At 39.7% G+C, this 20,481-nt stretch overlaps 1 protein-coding gene across 11 annotated transcripts in view; it reads right to left on the bottom strand.

The window, feature by feature from the left end:
• Positions 1-441: 441 nt before the first annotated feature.
• The window catches only part of RNASEH2B (ribonuclease H2 subunit B), a 95,971-nt gene continuing 75,931 nt past the window's right edge, over positions 442-20,481 (bottom strand). For 2 of the 11 annotated variants that reach the window (XM_089899608.1, XM_022574778.2), the window contains 2 exons: positions 14,325-14,351; positions 443-5,683 (listed from right to left, as the gene is read on the bottom strand). In XM_089899608.1, coding sequence (XP_089755734.1) covers positions 5,613-5,683; positions 14,325-14,351 — 98 coding nt within the window. In that variant the 3' untranslated portion in view covers positions 443-5,612. The other 9 variants (XM_022574774.3, XM_022574779.3, XR_002644689.2 and 6 more) reach the window with 8 other exon arrangements.

Raw genomic sequence — 20,481 nt, 5'->3', positions numbered from 1 at the left:
CTACAAAGAAGAGAGAAATCACAGCTCTGCCAGTTAACGCTGATGCATCTCAGAGTCGGCTGTCTTCCCCAGAGAAGACCGGAAAACTGGCAACGGATGAGCTTACGTTTCCTGGAGGAGAGTGCTTCCCAAAGGCAGTAAGTGACATGCGCACCCTCATCAAGGATAATGAGCTCTTATCAAATATTCAAAATAAAATTAATTAACTTCATTTGATAGGTCAGTGAAGCATGCATGGGGGAGAGGGGGCAGCCGAGTGGTGGTGTAGATGGCTGATCATTGTTAAAAACAACATTCTCAGGAATGACTTCGCACTGTCGGGATGTTCTTAGTCATGACCCGCTCTGAAATGGCTCTGATTTTTACGGTTTTGAGTTCCGCCTGCTTGTCCTTGTGGCTCCCTTCCGGTACTGTTGAGATAAAAGGTGTTATTTCTTCCTCTGATCAGTGTGCCTGCCTATTGGCAGAAAACAGAAATTTTAAGAAGTCTTCCAAAAAATAAGAGATTGGCCTTGAGTGGGAGCCTGGACCTTGGGAAATACAATTGTCAAGGTAGAGATGGGGCGAGAGAGGAAAAGAAGGGGAGTGAGGGTATCAGGAGGGGCTGCACATGGAAGTCCTGGTGCCCAGACCACACAGCACACCAATTATATCAGAATCTCTAGGGGTGGGGTCCGAGCATGTCTTTTTTAAGGCTTCCAGATGATTCCAAAGTTGCGTTGCTCCCAATACTGAGTGTCACTCTGCTTGATCCAATGGGCTGACAGTGTACAGACGTGGTGAAGGAGGGAGGGGACAGGAAAGCTGGAAACTGCATGGGGGGGCCGTGTGCAAGTCCTGGCCCATGGCTACCCAGCCCTGTCACAGATCCAGAACATTCGTCTTTGTGAGAAAGAAATTCTGACAGGCTCTGACATTGCTAACTTTCCTGAATCAATTTCATTCTGCCGTTTTTAGAAGCATGTACATTCTTTGGGTTATTAGAATGTAGTTGATAAGTTCTGTTTCTTAGTTCCTTTGAGAATTTCCACAGGGTAGCCTTAGCCCTAGTCCTCTGAGGTCATTTTCATTTTCCTTTCAGAAAACAGGTAGTAAATCATTTACGAAATGTCAAATACTGTGCAGGGTTCTGGGGATACAATGGTGTGTTGACCATACCGCTCTCTGCTGTGAGGACTCAGCAGTTGTATGCAGTTGTATTCACGGCCAAGGTTTATCACAGCTGTGTGATAAGGACACAGGCGAATGGCAAGGAAAGAGGAGTGGGAAGGATCAGGTGCAGGCTTCCTCAGGCTCATTCCCCCCGTCCCCGCGAGAGGGGTCACGCAGAGTGCACCCCCAGCCAAGTGCGGCCACAGGCAGGCAGTGACTGCCTGGGAGACCACTGGAGACTTCGGCTTGAGGTCTTTATCATGTGAGCACCCCCTGGCCAGCACGTTCCCAAATTCCAGAGCCCCAGTAGAAAAGCAGGTGTTCAGCACATACCACATTGTTTGTGCCATCTGGGGCACAGTGGGCGGCTCGGAGGATCTCAGTGTGAGAAGCCAAGGTTCTAGACATCAACCAAGGGCCAACCCTGCAAGCAGGCAAGGAAGGTGGTTTCAGCCCTGCTATGTGACCTGTTTTCTGCAGAAATGCTAAGCTGAAATGGTCTCTGCCTTCCTGAAGCTCTGTGTAGTTGGAGAGAGAAACATTTGTCTAATCATTATGTGTACAAATATCACCACGTCTCTGTGAAAGTTTCAGGAAGGAGATGTATACCGGCTGCCAGGAGAGCTGCTGCAGGGAGTCTGACCTGGCCTGGAAGGTCAGCCGAGCCTCCCTAAGGCTTCCCACCAACTCAGAAAGATCAGAACTTAGTTAATTCGCAAGGGCTGGCAGAACCTTCTAGGTGAGAAACAGCAGGTCTAACAGCCGTGGAGCCAGAGGAAGCATCTAAAAAGTAGTGTGTCTGTAACCGAGATGGAAGAGTTGGAGTTCTGGCAGGCAAGGCCTTGCAGGTCACGGGGAGGATGTGGGGCTTCACCCTAAGAGCAGTGAGAAAGCACTGAGAAGTCAGAAGTGAAGCAGGGGGTGGTGGGATAGGGACTTCAGTTCTTACTTCGAAGTTGAGTAATTTGGTTACTATGTACCAGGGAAGAAAACCAGAAAAGGGCGAGTAGCAACAAATGTCAGGTTATTTTCTGTGTTTTCTTTAATCAGTCATGTTTTTTTTGCTTCACCTCAGTTTTGTAGACAGATACAGTAATTCTCAGTCTGGTTGTGAAATACCCCAGAGTATCTGCAATGATTTCTGGGGCTCTTAGTAAATCTTCAGAGCAAAATTAATTAATTTCACCATCTGGGTACATGTCAAATGCATACAATTTAAAGTGAAACCTAGTTTTGACTGGGTAAGTGAAGCCAAGGAAGCAATGGCAGGGATCTGAAACTGTCAAAGCTTTGAGGAAAGAAGAGCAATTAAGTGATTACTTATAGATTTGCTAAGAATACACTTGAATACTAAACACACAATAGTGAAACATCAATTCTTTCTCCAAGAAACTTAATTTTAAAAAGTAAAAAAAATAATCTTGAAAGAAAAAATTTAAGGAACTCATGGTATAAATATACCCAGTATTTTTAAGGTTATTATTTTTGTATTAATGTAATAGTAATACATGTTTGTCATAAAAATTTCTAACATGAGACAAACAAGAAGAAAAAAGAAGACAAAAGAGAGAGAAATTACTTATACTTTGAACACCAATTTTAAAAGCTAATTTCCCTCAGCTCTCCAATTTAGTTTTTTTTCCAATTATTCACTATTTATACAGTCTCACAACTAATACTCATAGCTAATGCTTTGCACACATTCATGATTATTTCCTAAGCCTGTATTTCTAACAGTGGGTATTGCTGAAAAAAAGGCAGTGCAAACATTTAAAGCTTTTGACATTTGTTTCCAACCTGGCCTCCCCAGAAGTTGTACCTTTTTATATTCTCCTTAGCAGTGCCCGTTTCCCACAACTGCTCCAGCTCTGAGCACTACTGACAATTTGACAGAGAAGGAGCATCTCGTTTTTTGTTTTTGTTTTCTTGGTTTTTTTTTTTTGCGGTACGCGGGCCTCTCACTGTTGTGGCCCCTCCCTTTGCGGAGCACAGGTTCCGGACGCGCAGGCTCAGCGGCCATGGCTCACAGGCCCAGCCGCTCCGTGATACGTGGGATCCTCCCGGACCGGGGCACGAACTTGCGTCCCCTGCATCGGCGGACTCCCAACCACTGCGCCACCAGGGAAGCCCAAGCATCTCGTTTTATTTGTGCATCAGTAACTCACGTGCTTTCGTGGAACACACGAAACACACTCAGCTCTGTGACGAGACCTGGGCCACGTGGTCTCTGCCCTCAAGACAGCTGACAATCAGGTGGGAAACCTGATGCTTGGTGGCAGCTGGCTGCAGAGGGGAGGGGGCTTATGTGAGAGTGCTGGGAAGCATTTCTGTCCTGGGGGGTATTTCTGAAGGAGGAATCAACAGGATTTGATTCTTAGATAGAAGTTGGTTGCATGAAAAGTGACTATAGGGCTGCCAGCTAGAAAAAGGATAGAGGAAACTGGATATTGGAAAATGGGTAACTAAAAGGACCTTATTCAGGGCCAAGGAGACAGTTCCTAGAGGAGCCTGGGTGGGGGTGAGGCTGGTAACAGCTCTTGCTTTCTAACTTTTGGAGGAAGCATCTTGTGTAAAGAAAAAACAATAATGAATTTTTGTAATGTTAGGTGTGCTGCATTTGAAATGTTAGTAGTTCTTCAAAGTTCAGAGGCCAGTGGAATATGAGTTTGGGGCACAGGTAAGAGAGTAGGGCTTCCAGTGACGACCTGGGTGTCCTCAGTATCCAGTGGCTTTGGCCACCAAGGGCTGGACGAAATCTGAGGCAGTGAGTACGCGTGTGCGTGTGAGCGTGTGTGTGTGTGTGTGTGCCGAGAGGGTGTGGAGGGGAGGCAGAGGGCCGAGACACAGCTGAGAAAAGTGGAGCCAGTAGAAGACACAGAACTGTTCCACCAAGTCTTCCTCAAATTGGGGGAGCCTCACACAAGTGGGAGCACAGTACCCACACAGGTTTCCCAGGGGTGAGTCTTCCAGGAGGAGGGGAGAGCCTGCATCAAGCCAGTTTTCTCTCCCACCCTGAGATGTGGTCCTGAAAGGAGAACCGATTTGCTCAAAGACACACAACACACCCCGAAGTTGCTCTGGGCCAAAATATATGTCCACTGACCTCCAAGGACAGTATTTGGGATCGTGCAAGGAGAAGGCAGAAAAAGCCCGATTTTAACACCACAGTGTTATGCCAAACTATGTGTCAGGCTCTTGATTCTTACCCACGTGGCTTGGCTATCAATCAAACAAACAAACAGGTAATTTCTTTGGAGCGCTTGCTCTTGGAAGCCTGTGCTACATCCCAAATTCCACAACTGACTCCTAGAATTGAGTTTTTGGAGACGAGGATTCACTACAACTACACCACACGATCAGGTACAGAAGCGCGGGGGTGTTAAACGTCCTACAGGTTAAAGAAAATTTCCCTGTGTGAAAGGAGGTGTGTAAAAAATTAGAGTACTTTCCAGAACCTACTTACCTGATGGAGTTAGAGACTCAGAAACAAAATTATTTCCCAAAGAGAAGGTTTGGGGTCCTGTTGGAGGCACGAAGATCACCCGAGCGGCTTCCACCCGAATCCTCCTGCGGGTCAAGCTGGTGAGTCGGCACCAACTCCTGGACTTGTCTGCGCCCCTTACACGTCTTCACTATGCATCAGAATCCCCCGCTAGATTACTTTTTGGCATCTACTTCTAACGTTCCCCCATGTCTTATGCCCACACTCTAAATAACTATAATAATGCACACATTGGACAAATCTTTTAAAAATGAAGCAATGTTTACAACTCCGGCACACCATAAAATGCACATGTTCAGGTATTGTTATGAACTAGAAGCTGCCAAACTGATAAGGAGTAAAGAAAGGTCAGGCTTTCTTCTTTCTTTTTTTTTGGGGGGGGGGTGGTGCACCACGCAGCTTGCGGATCCTGTCTCCCTGACCAGGGACTGAACCCCTGCCGCAGCAGTGAACGTGCTGACTACTCCCCCTGGTCCTCCCGGCAATTCCCCCTTTTTCTTTTTTTTAATACGGGTAGAAACTTGGTCTGTCAAAGCTTCTGGTGTGGAATCTAGTACTATAGTCACCACATGCAAACCCAAAAGTGCTGTCCTGACCCCAGGAAAACAGCAGGCCAACAGGGTCCAGCTTAAGAAATGACCCGATTTTCACAATGAGCCTTCCCCTCCCAATGTTTTGAAATCTGAAGCACTAGACTGTTAAAAACCCATACCTTTATGGTGGGTAGGCTGGGGCAGAGGGGTGATATGGCTTGAATTCCTCAGGGCAGAATCACACTAGGGGTGCTTTCTAGTTCCATGCCAGTTGCCTCCAGGGGGAGTTGCTGCTGCCTGAAGGGACTAGCGGTATTGATCACAGAAATAAAACATTCCTGGTTAGTCCTTTACATCTCTTGGCATTCGGTGATTTTCTAGGAAGCGCAGAAGAAAAAGTTTTAGCCCTTTGGGAGTGTCTTAAATCACATGAGAAGCAGCCAAGTCTTGCGTGGATCTGTTGTCACTTGTCCCTTTTCTGTCTTTGTGCTGCCACCTAGGGAGAGAAGGAGAATACATGTTGTATCCTGGTGAGGAGAAGTAGTCACCTGCAATCCCGAGGACCATCTGCACCTTCCAGAACAGAAAAGCAAGGCTGGTTGGGTTAGTCCTGAGATCAGCAGCTGTGCATTTGTGCTTCAAAGAGAAGCCTTTGGGACTTCCCTGGTGGCACAGTGGTTAAGAATCCACCTGCCAGTGCAGGGGACAAGGGTTCGAGCCCTGGTCAGGGAAGATCCCACATGCTGTTGAGCAACTAACGTGCCACAACTACTGAGCCTGTGCTCTAGAGCCCGCAAGCCACAACTACTGAGCCCACATGCCACAACTACTGAAGCCTGGCCACAACAAGAGAAGCCACTGCAGTGAGAAGCCTGCACACCACATCGAAGAGTGGCCCCTGCTCGCTGCAACTACAGAAAGCCTGTGCACAGCAACGAAGACCCAATGCAGCCAAAAATAAAAAAATAAATAAAAAAGAGAAGCCCTCAGGCAAAGGAAGCCGTTTCCGTTGGGGCGACCTCATTCTAGGGCTAATGTTAGGCTCCTGGAGGTGGGTGAGACGCACATTTTCCTTCCAGTGTTCAAAGGGAGTGAAATACAAAATAATGTTAAGGTTGCCCAAACTCAGGGAATAGATACCCTCATTTTAGGAAAAAAATGATAATACAAGAAACAGATGAAAAAAAAGTTCTAAGGTGAATAATTCTTAAACCATGTTTTCTTCTCTTTTCCTATGCAGATCCAATGTATAAAAAATAAATATAGACTTGCTGGTGGAAGTAGTAGTCCTTAATATCCTCCTGAAAAATGCCATGGGACAAGTGTAATTATTGAAAGCTGGTTTCTTACTGATCACAAAGTCAAACAATTTACTCTGGAGCTATAAGTAAGTTATCAAAAAAAAAAAAAAGTTGATGGAAATCAGACTTCTGTGCCATAAGTGGATAAGATGTGACAGAGGTTAGACCTTCCCTGACCAGCCGCCTCACCAGAACTCTGTCCACTTCCCTGCTCAGCTTCTTCCACAGCCCCCAGCAATATCTGACACTCCATCTAGCCGCCCCCCCAGAGCAGAAACTTCTCGAAGGCAGGTATTTTTTGCCATGTGGACAGCTGCATTCCTAGTGCCTAGAACAACATTTGGCACAAAGCGGGTGCTCAGTATATGCTCTTAAAAGAATAAATGAATCTAAGCTTATTCCTTGGCTCCTTTTTTCTCTTGAAAGAACTTACTACTTGACTAACTTTAATTTTACACATTCTGATTAAAGCACATGTGTAAGGTAACAGCAATTCCCAACATCCATGAAGAAGCGCCGATTCTTCTGTAAATCACATTCGGTGCTTCCCTCCGCCCCTCCCTGTCTCAAACAGGCTTGATTAGTGTGAGACCATCAAGATAACATTTATTAACAAAAGTACAGTAACTGCTAAAAAGCCGACAGCTGAATTAAAGACCTGGCATGCAAATGCAATAGCTAAGTAGAAGCTTTGCTTTAATTCTGGCTCAGCACTGCTGAGGATAAATTGACCTGCAGAATTCATTATGAATAGAGCAAAAAGATGAAACAAAAAATCTGATTTTTCCTTTCTTAGGATAAAATTCACAATTAAAACAGACTACTGAAGGAGAAATAGCCATAAAGCTACATACATAACGATAAGGACCTTGGGGAGGCAAAAAAGAGAGAGGGCTGGGCTTGAGGGTGGAAGGGCAGCCTTGGGCTTGGCCATTCACAGTCTGGGTGACCTCACTTGGACCATCTATGAAGCAGGGATACACCCCCCCCCTCCAGTCTACCTTAGAAGGTTGTTGTAAAGATTAATTTAACTACTGATACAGGATTGCTGTAAAAACTGTAAAGTACTATTAAACATAAGGTACTTTTCATCAGTCTAATGACCCTGAGAAGTATGTAAACTGGCGGCGTGTATAAATCTGTGTATCAAAAGGTGTACGAATCTAATCATTTCTTCCTTATTCAGATGAGGTCAAAGCCTGTGGACATCTTCCAAGGACACTAACAAATAGCCTTTCACTTGCCTTCCTAGACTCAGAGCTCCTTGCCTTCCACCAAGAGGTTCAACTGTATAATGCAGCTAACTCTGGAGATCTCCAAATCTTGGATTAGTCCTGGAGAAAGGGCTGTTTGGGAAAAAAAACATACGTGATACAAGGCAGCTAGTTAAGTCAGATCAACTTTAAGAGCAGAGAAAGTCAATCTTAACCTATGTGAAGAGGCTGTCTTTCAAATCTGGTGAAGGGGTGACTTCCCAGGGTGCAACGCAAGTCGAAGTTAGGGCCTCTGGGGAAGGAAGTTAATTTGGTGTGGAGAGCCCGGCAGTGGGAAGTCCTGAGTTGAGGTTCTGGCTCAGTTATTTACTAGCTGTGTGACCTTGGGCAAATGAAATGACCTTACCCTTCTCAACTGTAAAATGGAGGAAATAATACCAATTGTGCCACATGGTTTCCGGAAGGATTTTAAACACATAAATTCATGGGAAAAGTGCTTAAAAATTGCAAGGCACTTTGCCAGTCTTTGTTATTACTTTCTAAGAATTATGCCCTTTGCAGTTCTTTCCACTGCAAAGTAATGTAATCTATGGAAAATGAAGAAAAGAGACAAATATATAACATGAACACAATAGCCAGAGTGAACATGTTGGTGTATTTGCTTCCAGTCAAACAGATGAGATAATCCACCCGAGGAGCTCAGACGAGGGCCTGATGTGGGGTGAGCACAGGACAGATGCTAATCGAGGGCACAGCCTCACAGGGGTGGAGGAGATGAGGCGCCCCAAGCAGCAGTGACCGCAGGGCAGGACATCAAACAACCCAGTGATCTAGTCTCATCTCACACGGAAGACAACACTGTGGGTCAGCCATGCTAGTGGTTTGTCCATGGGTCAGAGTTAAGGCAGGATTAGGACTACAACCAAGTATAAATCCAGCTCCTTTAAATTAATTGGCCTTTTTAGACCAACTATTTTACTTTTTAAAAGTAAACTTTTTAGTTCAGTTTGAAACATGGTTGCTCATTTTCACTTCATTTTCATCTGTTTACTGTTACTTGTCATCATAAGTTTGCACACAGTATAAACACTGTACATTTAGTAAATGTAAATGGGTACATTTCAGCTTCTCACTTCCAAATTGCCTTTGTGTCTGGCTAAAGCCCTGAGTAAGAGAAACGGGAGCGTGGGAGTGGAGGGCGGCGCACTAAAAATAGACCTGAACGGATGAAACCCAGTCCCACTTGACATCCACATTAAACCTGATGGAGGGGAATCTCTTTGGGAGTCAGAACCCGAGAAGCACAAACCTGGAAGATGAAAGAGCCTGAGAGCCAGAGTACAAGGAAGATTTAAATTGAAGATAAACCAGGCGCAAAAAAGGAAAGGATGTTGGTAATCTGAGATCAGTTTCAGAAATATGAATGGTTTGATGAAAATGATGGAGGCTCTTGTGTGTGTACACAAGTGGTTTTAGAGTTTGCAGAAATCTTTTGAAACTTTCCCCAAACTCAGCACATTAATCAAAAAGATAAATGATGTAAGTAAGAGAAGCAAAGTGCCAAAGGATCTGAGTAAGGTACAGTACCCCAATGTTTGGTACTGTACCTTTGGTAATAAAGTCTAAAAAGTCTCTAGTTTGAAATTCTTTAAATTTGAAGGAAGGGTAGGATATATACGTGTATGTGTGTATATACGTATGTATGTTTGTGGGTGCATATGTGTATATGTGCATGTATTTGTATTTAAGTGTGTGTGTATATACATGTGTGTCTATTTGTGTATATTGTGCATGTATGTATGTAAAGTCCACATTGATTTGTTCCTAATATTATTCCCCAAAATAGCACTTGGCAGGTAGGTGTAACACCTTTAGTTTTTCACTCTTCAACTACTATTCAACTCCTAGTTAACACTGCACATTGCAAGTAGGATTAGTATCTTCATCTTGAAATCAAAAGTAAACTCAAATATGGAAGAAAACAAAATTGATGATTTCACAGATTCCCATTTAATCTATAGCTAAGTCATGATGTGAGCTCCTATTTAAAGCTCCTGAAATCTAATGTACAGTGTAGTGACTATAGTTAATAATACTGTACTGTATACTTGAAATTTGCTGAGAGAATAGATCTTCAGTGTTATCACACACACGGTAAACAAGTGAGGTGACATATATGTTAATGAGCTTGGTTATGGTAATCATTTCACAATCTTTGTGTATCAAAACATCACATTGTACACTTTAAATATATACAATTTAATTTGTCAATTATACCTCTATAAAGCTGGAAAAAAATAAAAGCTTCTGTGAAGACAAGGAGTATATAGACCACATATACTCTCAAACTTCAATTTAGGTTATGGGCTTTATATGAATAATCTTTAAATGCCATGTAAAAGCAAATTTATTAACAGCACAGATGTAAACAGTGTATTCTAACTTGAGACGTTCTGATGCAGATAAAATGACTACAGTAAGTGAAGTTTAATCAACTGATAGAAGAAAATTCACAGCCCTTTATCCAGAGGTTAAAGATTATATCTATTTCTATTAAGCCTCTACAAGGAGTTTATGAATATGTTCTTAAACTTCAACTCTAAGAGCACCACAGAAAACCACTCAGAATGAAACTTGAATTCCAAGGTTCAGCCATAAAATGCCAAGGAACCCCATTTTGTACTGCAGAACACTTTTCTGAGGTGTCCAGTACAGACTAATTGATTGATCGATTGATTACCTCATACCTTTATAGAAGGCCTGCTCCGCGCTGCCCCATGTTAGGTGCTGTGGACATAACTGTGACCTAGTCAGGCAAGGTTCTGTGAAGAGGGTGAGGCAGGAAGATGGGAGAGGATTGGAGGCAAGTGAGGAATCAGGAATTGCATCTCTGAGAAAATGATGCTTGAGATGCTTGAAATGACATGATGGAACAAATCATGTGAAGATCTGGAGGAAGGATATAAAAGATAAGTCACACAAAGGCACTGATATGGGAACTGCGGCATATTCAAGGACCAACAAGAAGGTCATGTAATAGCTTAGACAATTTGAAAGACCAAGATTGATCAAGACCATGACTTTGACCCTTGGGATAAAAAGGTCAAGTCTCAATTAGTGAGGACACTGGTTAGAATACTCAACCTATCCAACATTTGTGCCCAACCTATCCAGTGTGTACCAACATCTACCAACTGCATACTCTGTGCGAGACACAAGGTGAATAGCACAGAGTTCCTGCTCTTAAGTAGCTTACCTTCAACAGGGGTGATAATTCAAGAGTTTAAGTAGCCTTTCTCTCATCCTTTTGCCCTTTGGGTTGGGTGTCACTCTCCTGGCTCCTATGGCACCCTGCCTTACAACTACAGCTGCTGTGGGGATTAAATGAATTATTATATGTAAAGTGCTCAGAACAGTGCCAAGCACATAAATGCTAGACAGTATTTGTTGTTATTAGTATCATTAGTTATTAGTATTATGAAATGATCACATGAGAAACAGGATATTAGCACAATTTCAAGGTATCTCAAAAATGGAGGGGCATTTCACAAAATAACTGACCAGTACTCTCAAGGTGTCAAGGTCACGGAAAGATAAAGAAAGACTGAGAGACACATTACAAAAAAGAGGAGATATGCTTAACTAAATGCAATGTGGAAGGATGGACTGGACCCTGGAATGGAAAAACATTAGTGGTAAAAATAGGTGAAACTCAAACAAGGGGGTAGATTAGTTAATAATATTGTGTTATTGTAAAGTCCCTGGTTTTGATAATTGTACTGGTTATATAAGGTGTTAAGGTTAGAGGAAGCTGAGTGAAGGGTATATGTATACTCTCTACTGTTTTTGCAACTTTTCTATAAGTCTAAAGTTATTTCAAAGTAAAAAAGTAAAGACAAAAGAAAAGAAAGAAATTGGCACAGAAATGTCAGAGATGTTGGAACTAGCAGACAAGAACATTTAAGCAACTACCGTTAACAAACTACTTGAAGGAGAACACAATGAGGAGAGAAATGCGAAGATATAAAAAAGAGCCAAATGGAACATCTAGAGCTGAAAATTCCAATATATGAAATAAAAATTCACTGAGGTTATAGAAAATAAAACACTACAAGACAAAGTAAAATTGAAAATAAAGAAGAAGAACAGAAGCTAAAGGACCTGTGGGACATCAAGTAGTCTAGCATACATGTAACTGGAGTCCCAGAAGCCAAGAGGGTGAAGAGAAAAGGGGGTGGGTGGGTGAAGAACAGAAAATTTATAGAAATACTGGCCAGAAATTTTCCAAATTTGATGAAAATAATCAAGAAAACAAGAGACACAAATAACCAAATCAGGTATGAAAGAAGGAATATCACTACAGATTCACAGACATAAAAAGGATAATAAAAATATAAGAAACAAGTTATACCAATAAATTTGACAACTAGATGAAAGATACATTTCTTGAAAGACATAAATTACTAAAACTGGCACAAGAAAAAGAAGAAAATTAGAATAGCTTTACGTCTATTATAGAAATTGAACTAGTAACTAAAACATTTCCCAGAAAAAAAAAAAATTCCAGGCTCAAATGGCTTCACTAGTGAATTCTGTCCAACATAAAAAGGAAAAACAATACTAATCTCACAAAAACGCTTTCAGAAAATGGGTGATGACAGACTGTTTCCCAACTCATTTAATAAAGTCAGCTTTACTCTGATACCAAAACTAGACAAAATCATTACAAATAAGGAAAACTACAGACCAATATCCCTCATGAACAGAGATTTTAAAAATCGTTAATAAAATATTAGGAAATAAAACACAATACTATATATGAAAAGACCAAGTGAGTTTATCCCAGGAATGTAAAGTTCAACATTCAAAAATCGATCATTATACTTCACATATTAAAATATATTCCTTTACTAAAGGAAAACTGCATGATCATCTCAATAGATGAAGAAAACTTATTTGACAAAATTCAATATCCATTCATGATTAAAACTCTCACTGAAAAGAACTTCCTCAGTCTGATAAAGGAAATCCACAAAAACCACACACATAGATCGATAGTAGCAGCAAGCACACCTCTTGCCTGGATCTTGGTTTCTAAATACCATTCTCCTCTAAAAGGAACCCTGGCTGCTTGGGAAAAAGGCTGATTCCAGGGCTTGGACAGGGAAAATACATGAAGAGTCTGGAATACCCTCTTGCAGAAGAAGTAATGAAGTATTTAAAAATGAATGAAACATAACAAAAAGATACAGTAGGCAGCTTGAAGGGACTCCTACTGGCCCTTCTGGGACAATATGAGGAACAGAATAATGTAATTTAAATCACTGGATAAAATAACCTTCAAGTGCATGATGATATAAGCTCATAAATGAATAAATAAGTACAGAAGGGAAAGCCCTTCCTTCTAGAAAAATGCCAAAATAAATAAATATAAATGTAAAATAAATAAATATAAAAGAAATGATGGAGTTGGAAAAAACATCAGTTTTATTTTAAAACTTGTGAGTGAATGTTGAATGAGGAACAGGATACTTAAAAGTGCCAGAGTATTTGCCCACAAATCACTTATTAATTACAAAGAGAAAAATAATAACTCTACAGTGGATAAACCTGGTGGACACCACCTTAATCAAGCAATCAAAGTTAACATCCCTAGTACTGGGTCATGTGACTCTTGACATGGTGCACTAAGAAAGACACAGCATTACTTCTGTGGGTGCCCAAAAGGTAAAACTTGGATCTAATCAAGAGGATACATTAGGCAAACTCAAAGTGAGGAACATTTGACTAAATAACCAGCCTGTGCTCTTCAAAAATGTCAAGGTCAAGTAAGACAAGGAACAGGTGAGAAATTTTTCCAGATTAAAGAAGACAAAAGAAGGCTCAGTGCCAGACAGTTTTACCACGGATGTTCTTTAAAAGTTTCCAGAAATAGAATGTTCTTATGCAAAATTATTCCTTCCAGAATATTGGGAAAGATTGAAAGCCAGCTGAATTCTAACACTAAGACCTAACAGCAATATTGCTTTCGAATATAGATGCAAACATTCTAAATAAAAGCCTAGAAAACCTAATTGAGAACTAGATTTGACAATGGTTAAACCAGATAGGGAGCATCCATGATGCTATCCTTTATCTACTGCCAGGTAGAGTTTAGTGTAGGAACTCAAGCACAGTTTAATTGTGATAAAAACTCTACAACCAGCACAAGAGATGCCAAAAAGATATTTGATAACAACCAATACCAATAACTAATTAAAACTTTAAGGAAACTAAGTATAAAAGGAAATACCAAAGATAGATATTCTTTATCACATTAACAATAGCTAGTGTCAGAACTGATGGTAACGCACATTAATAAAATCACAAAATAGGCAAAGATAACTACTATTACATATTATTCTTCAATACTGTTCTAGATAGTCTTACCCATGTAATATGATATAAAAGATATAAAAGAGCTATAACTATCAGAAAGAACTGCACACAAATTTTTCGAAGTTAAGATTATGTACCTTATTATGCATTGAAAACCCAATATGAATAAAATTTTAAAATTTAGATCAATAGTTTAGTAAATTAGTTATTTAAAGGATAAATATATAAAAATGTAATACTTTACCACAAAATAGCCAGTTAGGAGATATAACTGAAAAAAAAAAAAAAGATTTCATTAATAGCAACAAGAATACCTAGAGATACTCCTAAAAAGAAGTATCTAGAACCTACATGAAGATGAAGAACCAAATGTTAGTGAAAGGTATGATTAGGATTTTAGTAAATATAGACAAATACCATATTCCTGAATAAGGACACTGACTTTTGTAAAGATGTGTTTTTCTCAAAATAATTTATGGGTCTTTCAAAATCTCAGTAAAACCCATTAGAATTTACTCTTAGAACCTGTAAAAATGATCCTACAAATCTAATGGAAAAAATAAATAGGTGAGAAAATAATTACAAACCAAGGGAAAAAAATTACAATGAACACTGGACAAAAATGAATGTCTTTAAGTTATAAAATACTTCTTAGAATCAATAAGAAAAATACTGATACTCCAATAATTTAACAAAGGGCATAAACAGATAATTCTCTATAAGATGGCAAATGATAGGTAAATGTGAAAAAATGAACAATATTATTACTGTGGACAAAAAAATGTTGCCTGCCATTTCAGAAAACAACAAATGCTGCCCACCATCAAGCCATCAGCCTCTGCAGAGCTTCCCCTCACCTGCCCCCCCCCAACCTCGGTGTGCCCTGAGGGGAATTCAGGATGGAGAAAAACAGAATACTGGCCCTAGACAGTTCAGATGCATATCAAAGGAGTAATTTCAATGAGCCCAGACTCTTGCATCTTCCCATACCCAGAAAAGCACTAAACTCATTAACCTGAGATGTCTGGGGGTTTTTCTGTGTGTGTATGATTAGCAGTAATCTTTTGATGTTTGACTGCATGTTTTTTTTTTCAACAAAAATTCCTACATATCCTGGCTTCTCTCTTACCTCTTTGTTAACAGTTCCTCAGAGCTATCTGAGAGGCTGCCTCCCAGGCTATAGTCCTCTGTAAGTTCCCCGAATAAAACATAACTCTCAACTTTCAGGTTGTGTGGGGTTTTTCTCAGTTGACATTATTAATCAGGAAAATGTGAATTAAAACCACACCAACATGCCTTTTTTCCACTTATTTGCAAAGACACTATTCAAAGCTAATAAGATAAGGACTCATACCATCATTTGTTAGAGTGCAAGATACTATAACCTTTCTGTGAAATATATTCCCAAAAGTATATATTTGAAAAACTTAGTTATTAATCAGTAAGCCCACTTCTAAAAATCCATTCTAAGAAAACAATAAAAGATATGGACAAATATTTACATAGAATCTGATTCTTCCAATAGCAAATGTTTAAAAATAATACAAATGTCCAAAATAGGACTATGATCATTAAATAATCAAATACTCAAATAATTAAAAATTACTGTCATTAAAGAAGTATATTTATGAAGAAGAGTAGCCTGGGAAAATGCTCACAAAATGATGTCAAGAAAAAAGGTTATAAAATTACTATTATAATTCCTTTAAAAATTATTATAGAAGAAAATGCACCATATTACCTCCAGGTAATGAAAAGTTGGGAGATTATAATTTTTGTTTTATACTTTTCTCTGTTTTCTGCAAAGAACATGTATTCATAAAACAGAAAATACATTAAACAAAAGATTTACCCAAAACTAAAGGCTTTTAAAAAGTAGTAGTTTATCTGATAGTTGTTATATTTCTCTCAGTATATTGAAAACCATATTGCTATAGCTACCATGTGCAACATTGCATAAAATAACAGGCATACACTCAAATATTGTCACACATCACTTTATTGAGGAAATTGTGATGCTAGAGGTTAATTCTATTCACTTGATTACTTTTCAGGATGTCAAACAAAACTCCAAAGGCCACAAGCCATGAAGTTACACAATTACTTTCCCGTATTTTGTTCAGGAAACACAAAAATCAAACACAAAGAAATGTTCAAGTGAATCTGAAAATTGCCCCCTTCCTACTTTTTTCAAAAGGTGGTAATTAAGGGTTAGGAAGTACAGTGGAATGGAGGAAGGCTGAAAATGGGACATGTAGAAGGCAAATATTTTTGCTTGATTTAATTTTCAAAGTTTCAAATCTTTCCAATTTTTTTAACATGTTTTGCACCAAAAAAGGAATCAATACTTTTCATTCCACTCTTGTCAACTTTAGCCAAAGCCTTCTGAGCTGCAGTCATTTTGCTATTTTTCTGTTATTGAAAATAAGAGAGAAAAATTGTTATGAATGTATACATTTATAAATCATACATGCAAATCAAACAAGACCATGCATGTCTCAAGGTTCGTTAAGGGAGGTAAGCATTTGCTGCTGACATGCTTCATAAAGGAGTGATTCTTTTTAAAAGTTCTGATTTCTATTCAGAATTCAGATCTAAGAGACAAAATATGTTAAAAGAGGCAGGAGACAAAACTGCCGCCTTCTAAGGAGTGGAATGTTACAACCAACGGTTTACTTTAGGGGAAATAATTCTGGAGGGTGTATTAAGTGAAATAACACAAACAATGGAACTGACACAGGCAGCAATTGTCAGAGGGAGGAATTACAGCCTTGTATTACCAAATGATGAATAATTCACAACAATCTACCGTCTGATTTTATTCATAGGCTCTATGGGAAACCAAGGACAAAGCTATTATATTCAAAAGATAACCTGTATTGCAAAGCATCCAGGACCAGCAGGATAGCTGTCCCATTTTTCCTCCAACAAAAAAATACTTTCTAAAAAGCTGACTCCAAATAACTCTGCCTTTTAAAATTCTCTCTCTTCCTGGTCACTGTTTTTGTTTTGTTTTGTTTTGCCATGTCCTATAACAAGCACTGGCAGAAGGGAAATAGCAGCTGATTTTACTTCAGCGTTCAGCAAAAGCATAAATGATGGGAATCAGCACAGAAAAAATCATCTGTCTCCCTGGGAACTGTGAGACAGAGCCATTGCCAAGGTATCTTTTAAGGGCACAGTCAATATATGATCCCTAAAAATTTGCTTTTTACATTCTGTCACTTATAATTTAGTAGGCTTATATTTTGGCTGGATGGGGAAAAGTGACAGTCTCTGAGACAAGTTATCCTCCATCCTCTGCAATTAACTGACATCCTGGTCCAACCTCTTATCTCACTGGTGCGGTGCCCAAGTGCATACAATGGGAAGCAGCACTTAGAAGGGTGGGGCAGAAATACTCCTCACAGAGAAACTCGAAAATATCCCTGCTTACAGAAAGCACTGAGATAATCAGCTATTTTAGCCAAATCTCAAGTTGGATTATCCCCTGATAGCCCATGCCCTGATAAGTTACATGTAGATTAAAGAATACAATTTTTAGAAAACATTAAATCTAAGGAGATTAAGTGTTCTTAAAATCTAGGTGGAAGTTAACCTATCTTGGGGCAGGCAAGGTCTTTCTAAGCATAAAAATGAGAAAATCATAAAAAACTTCCATATTTAATCCTCAGATAAACTTAAAATAGTTCAAAAGTCAAATGAAAAGCCTAAACAAACTGGAAAATTATCTGTACCCTGTATGTCATGAAAAGTGTTAATAGCCTGAATTTAGAATGAGCTCTTACAAATCAACAAGAAAAACGTTACTATCCCAATATAAAAACAGGCAAGAAACATGAACTGACAATTTGCAAAAATGCAGATAGGCAATAAGCATTTGGAAAAACAACCTTTCTACCTAAATTAGCCTACTTAGGCAAATTTTTCAAGAATAAAAATAATACTTGCTGTTGTCAAGAATGTGAGATGGACACTCGTCAGCAGTAGTGGCTGGGAGCACAAATTTCTGCCACACTTTTGGAAAGCATTTTAGCTATATATATGTGCACCAGTGATCATGGAAAGAGTTCATGTGTTCTAAGCCTTTACTCTTAGTTTTAAATTGTGTCTAATGAAATAGTCAGAGATGCAGACTATAAATGAGAATGTTTATCACCTCATTAAAACAAAAACAAAAAAGCAGAAGTAACCTATGTGTCCAAAAATAGGAGAATGATTAAATAGACTATATTCCCTGTGGTGAAATAAAATAACACATGACTGAATATCACGAAACCATTAATAATTTTTCAAAGAAAGCTTAATGACATGAACATTTTCACAATATAGAGCTAAATGAAAAAGGCAGAACCCCAAACTATATGTGTGTGTGTATATATATATATGATGATGTATAGGATAAATCAGTAAGAAATGTTATGAAAATACTTGCTGGGGTGGTTGCTGAATTATGGAGTTGTTAATAATTGTTGTCATTGTCATAATTTCTGGGAAGCTACTGGGCAGTAGAGTCGACAAAAAATTACCTTTGGAGCCCCTTCCTCTGCCCCATCCTATCCCTCTGAATATATTGCAAAGTTTAGGCACACTCTTGCTAATAAGTATACTGCCTTTCTTTAGCTGTAAAAAGTCTTCTTTGCTTGACGCTTTCATCACCATTCATAATTTTGAATTAATTCTTAAGTCACAGAAATGCAAGTTAATAATTCTTCATGGTTAAAATGATAAAATCACAATCAAGCATCCAATCGTTCCTCGAAGTCCCCATGCAGCAACAGCCACAGGATTCAAGAGTATTTGCTGCTGCACCCAGACACATACCTTTACAGTCTTCAAATCTTTAGTGTTAAACTTAGTGTAATCTTCTTTTGCTTCTACAGGCTCATCTGATAACTTTACTTTCTGCAATGTTAGAGCAGTGAAGTGTCAAATGTCACCCTGACACTTACATCAGTCCATTAAAAAAAAAAAAACCCAACACGTATGTGCAATTTGGACCAATAGCGAGGTCAAATGGAGCAGCAGACCCTGCAGAGGGCTTACTTTTTACAAGTCCCTTCGCTTTTTGCCAATTATCTAGGAACTAAGCCAGATGTCCCTTCCAAGAAGCAGCCGTGGTGATGGGGAGATGTGAGCAGGCAAGCCCATGACCCAGCCCTTAGGCTGTCTAGCGGTATGATCACATAATGTATGTACCAGGGACAGGGGGCATCGAGGTGACTGCTGACTTCCAGGACAGTCTAAGGGGGGTGAATGCAGGCACAGAAGGCAAAGAAGAGAATTTCCTTTAAGATGGCCAGGGGTCCAGCCAGAACCCCGACTTCATTCACCTGCAGGGCTGCTGTAATGTCCATTTAGGAATACAGGAACAGCATTCTGACTGTCACCATCTTTGTATAGCTTTATGTTCTTACCTCCTTTCAATTCAATTATCTCATTTTATCCACATAAGAACAACCTTGCAAAGCAAGCAGAAGGAAGCACAGAGGTTAAGTGAACAGCTTAAGGTCACCTAGCAGAGGACTTGAGGTGAGATCTCAACTATGGTACAAGTGCTCTTTCCATCGGACCCAATGCAGTTAAGTCGCCCTTTACTTCATGATTTCACCTTTCACATGAGCATTTTGCACCAATCAACGAATGTGAGAATCTTGTCAAGAGCTAGACTGTGGCCATATGTTCATATTACAGTAGGAATCTGACACATTTATTATGTAAAAGGCACATAGCAGGGCAGGTAAGTCTTGATGTTTAACATGGAGAACTGACTGCACAGGGATCACAACTTGGACTTTTACAGATTTTCAAGCTCTCTGTGGAGACGCTGGGTTGACAAGACCCAATATGGACCCACCCTAGGAAATGCAGATTTGTTCCCAGCTTCACTCTTCACACCCAGCTTTCACTACACAAAGAACTGTACAGTCGGTACTAAAAGATGCCACAGCCCATGTACAATACAAGTGGGTAAAATGACACGTCTTGAAATTCTTCACCAGCACACTGTTGAATACGTTGGGAAAAAAACATTAACTGTAACATCTACTTAAATTTCTGTTATTTAAAAGACTGAATCACTACAGATTTGGGGGAATGTTTCAGAAGAAATAGAAAAGTGGCTCAGAAAGACAGTAACAAAGGGTCTGACTAAATGGGTACAGTTCTGGAAAAAAAGGCAGACAGAAAAGTACAGAGGAACTAATGCTAAGATTGGTCTTATTCTTACAAATGACTTGCAATGAAGGCACTTAGGAACATCTCCAAATCCACTGATTGCATTCAGCTCTGCCAGCTGACAGTGATAAATACAAAAGAGGCAAGGGGGTGAGAATTGGAAGCCGGGCCTCAACATAGTCAAACATAATAGTAATAAAATAATGCAAAACATATTAAGGAAG

This window comes from Delphinapterus leucas, chromosome 18, assembly GCF_059928025.1.
Source record: "Delphinapterus leucas isolate spDelLeu-1000000601 "Yukka" chromosome 18, BTC_Dleu_Yukka2, whole genome shotgun sequence".
NCBI classification, from domain to species: Eukaryota; Metazoa; Chordata; class Mammalia; order Artiodactyla; family Monodontidae; genus Delphinapterus; species Delphinapterus leucas.
Note: the sequence above shows the minus strand (reverse complement) of the source record. Positions and strands in the feature narration are given on the sequence as shown.